General features: G+C 50.5%; 1 protein-coding gene across 1 annotated transcript in view; it reads left to right on the top strand.

Moving 5' to 3' along the window:
* Positions 1 to 7,703: 7,703 nt before the first annotated feature.
* Delta (neurogenic locus protein delta) overlaps positions 7,704 to 10,462 on the top strand; it is a 76,577-nt gene continuing 73,818 nt past the window's right edge. Inside the window, exon 1 of the mRNA XM_033486543.2 lies at positions 7,704 to 10,179. Coding sequence (XP_033342434.2) covers positions 10,120 to 10,179 — 60 coding nt within the window. The 5' untranslated portion in view covers positions 7,704 to 10,119. The remainder of the gene's footprint in view (positions 10,180 to 10,462) is intronic.

Genomic DNA, 10,462 nt, shown 5'->3' with positions numbered 1-10,462 from the left:
ATATAATATAATATAATATAATATAATATAATATAATATAATACAATATAATATAATATAATACAATATAATATAATATAATACAATATAATATAATATAATATAATATAATATAATATAATATAATATAATATAATATAATATAATATAATATAATATAATATAATATAATATGATATAATATAATATAATATAATATAATATAATATAATATAATATATGGCATGACATGATCTATGATATGATATAGTATAATGTATGATACAATATGACATAATATATGGTCCATGATACAATATAATATAACAATAATATCACAAGTACAAAAATAATCACGTAACGAAGCATATTAAAGAAACAAAATTCTCAAAAAATCATAAAAATCGCGTTACCACTTGTTTCTCAACAGTTTTCGCACGACTCGTTTCAGCGGTCCGAGACGTCGCAAAAGAAACTGCAAGTGCACGCTCCCGAATTGGCTATTTGCTCGACCGCGCGCACCTTTCGTCCTAATTCGATCGGCGATTACGTTCGCGAGCGGGGCTCCAGTTACACCGGTGTCCTCACCGTGCAAGATGACGAAGATTCCAGTCTCCGACCAGGTTGGTAATGCACTTTGTGTTCACGGGGGAACGAGTAGGATCGGGCGAGTAGAGGTGCAAGCCGGTCGTCGCGCCGTTAATTCGATTAATTACGCGTTTACGTGGCGGCGCGCGCGCGCGCGCGAGCGAGCGAGCGGGCCTCAGCAGTATGCCCACGGTTCAAGTTTCATCGGGGTCCACTGGCTGGCGAGCGTCGCGCCGCAGGTGAAACCGAAAATTGCTCGATCGCCGATCGAAACTATGCTCACGGATCGGTGGCATCGTTTATGGCCGCGTTTACAAAAGCCCGATTCTCGACGGGGATAAAGAATTGTTCGAACAAGTGGAATGATTTGTGAGTATTAGGAATATCGATTTATATTTATGGAATATCAATTTATGAATGATGTTGGATAAATTGATTAATTTGTGAATATTACGAATATTAACCCTTTGCACTCGATGTAATTTTAACTGTAAATCTAAAATCGTCTTTCCGAGTTGTAGTATACTTTTATTTTTACAAGACAAAGCGCATTTTATGAGTACGAAATTGAGTCTCGCGATTCATGCAACGGTTACACTTTCCAATAATGTTCAAAATCTAAGCTTTGATAATATAAAAATGTTCTTAGAACGTGATATAATAATTAATTAATTATTTAGTGGTGCCTCAGGGTCACCAATCGAGTGCAAAGGGTTAATTTATGAGTAATATGAAATATATTTGTTAATTTGTGAATATTAATGTATAATAAATCTATTAATTTATGAGTATTAATATACAATAACGATTTATTAATTTATGAACATTAATATACAATAACGATTTATTAATCTATGAATATTAATATACAATAACGATTTATTAATCTATGAATATTAATATACAATAACGAGTTATTAATCTATGAATATTAATATACAATAACGAGTTATTAATCTATGAATATTAATATACAATAACGACTTATTAATTTATGAATATTAATATACAATAACGATTTATTTGAATAAAATATTTGATCAAAGAGAATTAATTCGTACAATTACACTATATAAATATTTATTCAAAATAAACCGAATAAGTCCCAAATCCGTCTGTCGTCGGCGAATTTTCCGTCGACGAATTGTCGTCGCGAATTTTCCAAGACCCGAAAAATATAGTCAACGCACCGTCGATCTCGCCTCTTCCATTTCAATTACGACCGAACGAAACACTTCGATCTTACAAAGTCCTGTTTTCGGTCTTCAGCATGGCAATCTTTGCGTGAAACGGTGTTCATATTCGCGACGCGATGCGCTACAGCTCGACGAACACGCGTAACGCTCGGAGCGGCACCCTTCGAATCGAAAGAAGCGCCCTCGGCGCGAAGGGGTTGAACGCGGCGTACCGAGCGGAACCAATCTCTCGAACCGAGATCCAGAAAACCAATCGAAACGTAACGCGATCGCGATCCGCGCCTCGCCGAAAAAAGAACGTCACCTCGCAAAAAGCCGTGCCCGAAGAGTGTTTCGCGGAGGTGCGAAGTTGCGAAGGCGCGGAGGTGCGCGGCGGCGCTGGGTCGACGGTCTCGCGGGGTGGAGGAGGAGGCGAAGGAGGAGGAACGCACACGTGAATCCGTCACGCGACCTTCCTTCGTTCCTTTCTTCGTTCGCCGGTGTTTCATTCATACGGTGCCGGAGCGAGGCGTGTGTATAGAAGAGGAGACGACGAGCGGGGTTACGTGTACACGACCGAGACCGTAACGCGCTGTGCTTGTCGGCACATGCGCTCGTTGCGCTGGTTACGGCGCGAGTACTTAGGCGAACCCCCGGACTCAATGAACTGCCGACTACTGGTTCAGGTAGCGAGGAAGGAAGTGCGCACCGAGAGAGAGTCTAGCAAAACCGGCTGCCTCGTTTCGCGTTCGCTCGTGTTTCTCTGTTATAATACGCGCGCGCGCGAGCGTTCGTTTATCCACCATCGACGCGTGCGCGTGTGCGTGCGTAACCGCGCGCGCGAGCGCGCACCCGGCAAAAGGGTTCTCTCTCGCACGCTATGATTGGTAGTTTGCGGGGTGATCCGCCACGGTCCGGCCCGCGAGACCAGCGATTTACGTGCTCCTAACACTTTATCGGGTCCGTTAATCCTGCCGATCGATCGAGAGAGCGGCGATCGATCGATCGATCGCGGCGGGGATGCGCCGCGCGGACCGCGAATAACCGGTGATTTCCTTAATTCCCGGCCAGCCTTTCTTTCTCCCCCCCTCTCCTTTCTCCCTCGAGAGAGCGAGAGAGCTCTCTCTCTCTCTCTCTCCAGGCACGTTCTTTCTTTCCTCTTTCCTCGCGTTCACCTTCGTCTTCCGATGCGTGTTGTCCATCTGCTTGTTTATTCCGGGTCCCGGGCACTGCTTAATTTCTGTTTGATTGCAGCATCTGCCGCCGCGATCGTCTTCGGGAACAGGGGAACCGTGCGATCCCGAATCGTTAAGGGGTTGCCACCGGCCCGAAGTCGCGAGCGAGCGACTCGGCTACGCTTTCGTAGATCTCGCCGGGACGGCTGGGTGCTATTGCGCGCGCGAGCGCCCTAGCTTCTTCGCGGATTTATGAAATGGCGGGTTGCGAGTCAAAACTCGCTGCGAGTGTCGGAGCTTTTGTAAATAGCTGTCTCTTGTCACCGGTTCGCTTGCGACTCCGGTGCTCTGTCGTAGATCTCTCCGAGAGGGCTGGGTGCTATTGCGCGCGCGAGCGCCCTAGCTTCTTCGCGGATATATGAAATGGCGGGTTGCGAGTCAAAACTCGCTGCGAGTGTCGGAGCTTTTGTAAATAGCTGTCTCTTGTTACCGGTTCGCTCGCGACTCCGGTGCTCTGTCGTAGATCTCTCCGAGAGGGCTGGGTGCTATTGCGCGCGCGAGCGCCCAAGCGTCTTCGCGGATCTATAAAACGGCGGATTGCGAGTCAAAACTCACCGCGAGTGTCGGAGCTTTCGTAAATAGCTGTCTCTTACCACTGGCTCCGGTGCTCTTTTATAGATCTCTCCGAGAGCGCTGGGTGCTATTGCGCGCGCGAGCGTCCAAGCGTCTTCGCGGATCTATAAAACGGCGGATTGCGAGTCAAAACTCACCGCGAGTGTCGGAGCTTTCGTAAATAGCTGTCTCTTACCACCGGCTCCGGTGCTCTTTTATAGATCTCTCCGAGAGCGCTGGGTGCTATTGCGCGCGCGAGCGCCCAAGCGTCTTCGCGGATCTATAAAACGGCGGATTGCGAGTCGAAACTCGCCGCGAGTGTCGAAGCAGGTATTTTGTAAATATCCGCCTCTCTAATAGAACGTCGGATTTTATGTGTCGAAGGGGGCTCCCTTTCGCGGTGAATCGACGGCTCGATTGGCTCGAATGGCGCGTCGATCCCTCGAGGAGACACCCAGCGCGAGCGCGATCGAGCCGGTCGAGTGCGCGAAGCGGGTAAAAGGAGGAAAAGGATGGAAAAGGTGGAACTGTGCGGTAGAAGCGGGGGCCGGAAGTGGTTCCATCTGGCTCCCCCGTTGGTCTGACCTGTTGAACCACCTCGTGACCGGAAGTATGCCATACACCTACGGGCACCATGCTCGTCCCTCGTCCCTGCGGTGCACGCCACGAAAACAACAAAGGCTTCTTTCTGCCCCGTGACACCTTATCATGCCCCTTGTCGGCCTGTTTACTTGATTACACGGCCATGATTTCACCCCCTCCCCCCTCCTCCTCTTCCTCGGACCGCGCTGCTCCTTTGTCGAGATAGCATCCTTGAAAATCTCGTCGGTCCTTTAGGAGTCTTGCGAATTTGTCTGCGGCATCGATTAAATATGTGGTTAAATGTTGCGGTTATTATTGTTAAATTTGGTATCGATCGGTTAGGTGTGGGTGACGCTAATTTTTTAACAATTTTGAAAGTTCATTTCTGTTGTAATATATTCGAAAGGACTGAGTTTTGCTAGGATGTTTCGTATAGGAAAGAGTTCTAATGTCAGCTGTGATATTGCATTATGATAAATTTTAACTTTCTAGGTTCTGTTTAATTAATTCAATTGCACTGACTTTGCGGGAATTTTAATGATTGATTATCGACGCTGGACGTGTTGGGATCAAACAGTAACAGTTTCATCGTTGCCAGTGTCCCTTCGATTGTAAGATTGAAAACAGTTTACAGCTGGAGGCTGTAGTTTTATGTCATCAATGTACAGGGTGTCCCAAAACTATGGTACTTCCGAGAAGCGAGGGATTCCTGAGGTGATTCGAAGTTACTTTTTCCTCGGCGAAAATGCAATCCGCGGCTTCGTTTACGAGTTATTAGAGAGAAACGGTGACCAACGAGAGGCGCGAGGCGGCCGAGCCAATCAGTGGAACTGGACCGCCTCGCGCCAGCCGCGCTCGCTTCTCATTGGTCGCTGTTTTCCGTTGATAACTCGTAAACGACGCCTCGGGGAACAATTTCGTAAAGGAAAAAGTTACTCGAAATGCCCTCAGCAACCCCTAATTTCCCGGAGGTACCATAATTTTGGAACATCCTGTATTACAATTACAATTGTAATACAATTAATATTATTAATATTATTAATATTAATGTAATACAATTTAATATAAAATAGAAACCGGTTTGCGGTTTGAAAATTAAAAACTCTAGTTTCCAGTTCAAAGAATTACAAACTAAAAACTTCCCCTAAGCAATTAGCGTCTTTATAACGATCAGAGCCGAAACAGTTCGCCCGCCGAAATCTCGCAAGGTCTCCTGTAAATCGAGAAACCGTAAACCTCGAACGCGCCGTGAAAGAAACCAGGCAACGCGGAAGCGACGCGTGTCAGAGGCCAGAGTGCCCGAAAAGACTGGTTCGATCCAAGATGGCCGACCGACACGCTCGAGAGAAACGAATTTACGAGCGCCGTCGCTTTCGACACTTTGCGGGACAGGCTCCGTGTTCACGGGCAAAATAAAGGGTAGGGAAGAATGCGATTCGCGCCGGGGAACAATGGGGGGATGTCGATGCGTGCCCGAGACAGGTCCGGGGCATTATGTTGCCCGCGCACAATGGCTCGCGAGGAGCAGCATGCGCGCTGCGCGCGGTAATCTGTCGCCCTGTGCGAGTACTTATGCGTTTTTGTCGCGGAGGGGTCAGCAACGAGGGGTGCGTGGGGTGCCTCGCACCCATCGTGTTTTCGCAACGAGTGACGTCAGTGGGTTACGGGCTCGGTGAAAGCGTCGGAAGGGCGGCGAGAGGGGGTCGTCTAGCCGGAGGGGGTCTCGAAGCTCGCGGACGGATCGCTTTTCACCGATCACGAATATTCGGGATGCGCTTCAGTATGAATTTCTTTTTGACTTATCATTGGCGTCGCCGTTCCTTCGTCGATCCATTCGATCGGAGTGAACGCCTTTTTCTCGGAATTATTGGGTTGGCAACTAAGTAATTGCCGATTTCAGTTGTAGATGTCTCTCACTCCCATTTTTATGATATCCGTAAATGTTATATTATAAAATTATTATTATTATTATTATTATTATTATTATTATTATGTTATTTTTTAGAAACTATTACAAAGGACGAATGAAAAATGTACATAGCGTAGAGAACATATTGATTATCAATAAAAGAAATACTGTAAACGCCGTTGCAATATTATGTCAGTAACTTAATATTATTATATTAATAACACTCCATGTTTTCTTTCAAATAAAACCGTGGCACCCAGGGCAAGATGCGCTAAATTTGCGCGGCAGTCAATGGGTTAACCCGTTCGAGTCCCAAGCAGCGCGACCGCGCTGTTCAGATCTTGCGTCGCGATGAAGCTTTAATGACACACACACATCGCATAGCTGCTTTTTCCCATTTTATTTCTTTTCGTTTCGTTTGTCAATCTTGACGAGCGCCATCGCGCCGCTTGGTTCTCTTCGCGAGCAATTAAGACGAGCGCTATCACGCTGTTCGCCACTTTTCGACCGTGTTTTCTGAATGACCTCTGGGACTCGAACGGTTAATTAACCTTAAAAATAGTCACCTGGACAGTTGACAATCATCGCGGACGAAAATAGGTTAGAATGCTAAGCGAGCGAACGTAGGGCGCCGCGCGTCTCGCAACAACCCCCGAAACGACACCCCGTTCAGAATGTAAAGGTTGCGAGCGTGTAGCGCCCGAAAGGTCAATCCGGGGCCGACTCGCGAGGAAGACTCGCGACAAATAGAAAAGGGTTGAAAAGGTCTCCACTGTTGCAGTCTTTCTCGACGACGCGACCAAAATCATCCCCGATCGCGCCGCGGAACGCTGCGATTTCCAGATCTCGCGGAACAATTTCCAGGATAATCAGGGTACACCGACCAACCCCTTCGCTGTAATCAAATTATCGGATCGGATTCGGGGCACGGGCGGGGCCCGGCCGAATCGTGTTCCGGTGTAACCCGTTCGGGCGACGCCTCGCCTCGCCTCGCCTCGGCTCGGCGAGCGGCTCGCGCGGAGTGTATCGCGGCGCGTAAGAAGAGCGTAATGCGCTTAAAAAGAAGGGTATGACGTCACGAGGAGGTGGCACGCCGCGGCGCGTGCCGTCGGATGGGGTACGCGAGTTTATCGTGGCCCCGTGGAACAGAGACAAGAGACGCGAGCAGGGTAACCGGTGCAGCCGGGGGTTGGGGGGGAGGGAGGGAGGGTGGCAGGGAGGAAGGAAGGAAGCAGAAAAGCTGTGGCCAAGGAGACAGAGGCAGAGAGAGAGCGAGAGAGAGAGAGAGAGAGAGAGAGAAAGAGAGAGGTCCGAGAGAGCGAGCGAGAGAGAGAGAAAGGAAGAAGACAGGCGCCCCGAGGAGTCTACGACAGGCTCGCATGCAGGCAAGAAGTCCGCACGAGTGGCTGGGGTGTCGTACAGGGGCCTAGGTGGTGGGGGTGGGCGCGTGCAGCCGGCCTGCAGCTGCCTCGTTCGCCGGCCCCGGCCCCTCGAGCCCCGCGCCCTTAAACAAGAGTTCCCCGTACCCCTCCAAGAGCCGGTCACGTCGCGAGCCACCGGCGCAGCCGCTACCCACCACCCCTCTAGTTCCCCGCAACCCCTCTCTCAGGGGACCCGGCGGGACCACAATTATAAGTAGGGGTGCTCCCGGCTTACTACTTCCAGTCGAGGGTTGCACGCCGTTGTGTAGACGCGAGGGACACGTACGGGTCCTTTCCAAACGCTACCAGCGCACGCGTGTGTAACCGCCAATCGTAACAGTTTCAGAGTTTTCGTATTCTTCGGGTACGCAGAGACACGCGGGACTTACCGAAGAGAGAGAGAGTTCTTTCGCCGGAGAGTTCTTCGCCACTCCGTTCTCTTCCGCACGATCCGCTCTGGGAACCGCGGTTTATCGTGACGCGATAAAACGATAGGAGATAGAAAGAAATCGGAGACCAAGCAACGACGACGACGGACACACACGTATTCGTACGGTTGATCCGGCGGCGCGCGGTTCGCAGGATAACAGAAACCGGGACACAAGGCAACGTAACGCCGGTCGTCGAACCAACCGAGATCGGAGGACTCGCCATCTGTCGATCGCGCACGCCGCAGTGTCTCGTGACCGATCGACGTCGCGCAGTGCTTGCCGGAGTAACCGCGGTGTGGCGCTAGTGTCTCGGCCGTTTTAGTGGCGCGCGCGCGGAAACCCCGTGGATCCCCGGATCATCGTAGCCGAGCGACGAAGAGGACGAAAGAGAGAGAGGAGCCGAAAGAGGATAGGAAAAGTGCGCATTCGAGGGAGGAACGATTTAGCCTGCCGAAGATCGCGTACACGCTACGAGGCACTTTCACAAGGAAAACGACCGGGAGTCCGGTGTACGCGGGCCAAGGGGCGCATCTCTGGATCCCAGTAGTAGTCGAGCCGCGGAGCGGTGCCATTCGTGCCGGTTCTCTTCTTCGCGTGTTACTTACTCCTCTCGTCTCGTTTTCTCCCCCCTCCCGAACCACCAGCACCCCCACCCCGGCCCTTAGAAAAACTTCCCCTCGCTCGAAACGAAGCACATTGACTCTCCCTCTCTCCCCCCCGCCCCTCCACGTTTGACTCTTGCTCGCACACACGACGAAAGGGTACCCTCGCTCCACCTCCGCCGGTGCTGTTACCACCACCGTAGACGCGCGTCGTCGTCGCCGAGGTTCCCCCACCATCGTCGGACGGCCGCTACCGCCGCCGATATACTCCCCTCCGTTCGCCCCCACCACTTTCTCCTCCAGCGGCGCTGTGCCACCACCGCCGCCACCACCACCACCACCACCACTCTTCCGGGCCGACACTCTTGCCGAGGGAATTATTCCTCACGGTTCGTCGACGGCCAGTCAGTGCGCGACTCGTCGTTGTTGCGACGGTTGGCGAGGCGAGAGTGGTGTCGTACCGTGTGCCTTTTTTTTTCTCTCTCTCTCACATTGGCCCTCAAAGCCGGCGAAGGATAATTATGCTCGTGGCGGATCGTCGCGACTCTCGTCGACGTAGTGGCTCGTGCGACGCGAAACAACGCTCCACGCGGGCGTAGTTACGAGATACACGTATACTTCTGATCGAGGGGACCGCGGATTAAACGGCGACCAAACATCGTTGCGACGACAACAAGAGAGGATCCGATACAACAATATATATACATACATACATATATTACACGGGGAGAGCGTGTGTCCGATTGTATCTAGGCGGCCACAGAGAGTTGTACGCGTGCAGCGAGAAAAAAAAGGGGAAAAAACCAAGCGACTCGCCGAAAGGATCGCGCGCGCGCTCGGCACCCGGTGTGTTTCACCTAATTATCCTACGCACGACTGCATTACCATCCGATATACCCTGGACGAAGCTGTTCGACGACTCTCGGCGTCCCACGGATAAATGGAATAAAGTGTGTCACAGGCAGTGTTCAGTGATCTCGCGCGTGATATATATATTTATATATATATATATAAATATTATATTTGCATTATTCGTATCACCTGCTCGGGCGGCGTACGTGAAAAATTTTACGGTTAACGTACCTAGAGTGTATATTATTATTATTATTATTACCATCATTATTATTATTATTATTGCAGTGCGACCATATAGGACAGAGAAGTGACGCGAGTTCATCTCGTTGTTTATTTTTTTTTCTTATTCTTCCTCGTCTGCTTCGTCGTCGTCGTCGTCGTTGTCGTCGTAATTCGCGTTTTTCGTTCGGTATTCCGATCCCGATTCTATCGCGCGACGAGAATCGCCGGGCAACGACAAGTTCTACGACACTTTGCACGCATCGGAGAGGATTAACAACCGCCGACTGGGGCACACACCACGTTGCGCGTCGGCTCGTCGTCGGCTGAGAGAGAGCAAGATATTCAGTAGAGAGAGGTTGCGACGCGAGGACGCGGCGACGGTGCGTGTTACACCTTGTGTTAAACACCTCGTAAACGGCGGTTCACGGTGGGCTATGCAGCCTCGCGAAACCCAAGCGAGGAGGTAACGCCGACGAGCACACACACCTGGGCACCACGGTCCACACGCATCCGCCGTCGACGAAGCACCGGCGGCGTGTAAACATCCGACACCCAACAACCACCAAACATGTGGACCACGATGCTCGTGTGGACGGTCGCCGTCGTGCTATTGCCGACACCCCGAACGGTAAGCATATTATTCTTTTTCTTCGACTCGACGCTGTTCTCGTTTCGCTTCCCTCCTCCTCCTCCTCCCTCTGCTCCTGTTGCCCCGCGAGCCGAAAACGAACGCGTTCCAAAACGAAATCTGTTTCTCCCTCGCGCAGCAACACCGCCGCCGGTTCGACTTTTATCGGTTCGACGAGTCCTCGAACGTTCAATTTCGAACGGCCGAGTCATCATATTTCACTCTCGTGTATTTTTGGCCGCGAACCGCCGTGTTTCGCGTTCGCCCGGAATCGTCATCTTTC

Source organism: Megalopta genalis, chromosome 2, assembly GCF_051020955.1.
Source record: "Megalopta genalis isolate 19385.01 chromosome 2, iyMegGena1_principal, whole genome shotgun sequence".
Taxonomy (NCBI): domain Eukaryota; kingdom Metazoa; phylum Arthropoda; class Insecta; order Hymenoptera; family Halictidae; genus Megalopta; species Megalopta genalis.
Note: the sequence above shows the minus strand (reverse complement) of the source record. Positions and strands in the feature narration are given on the sequence as shown.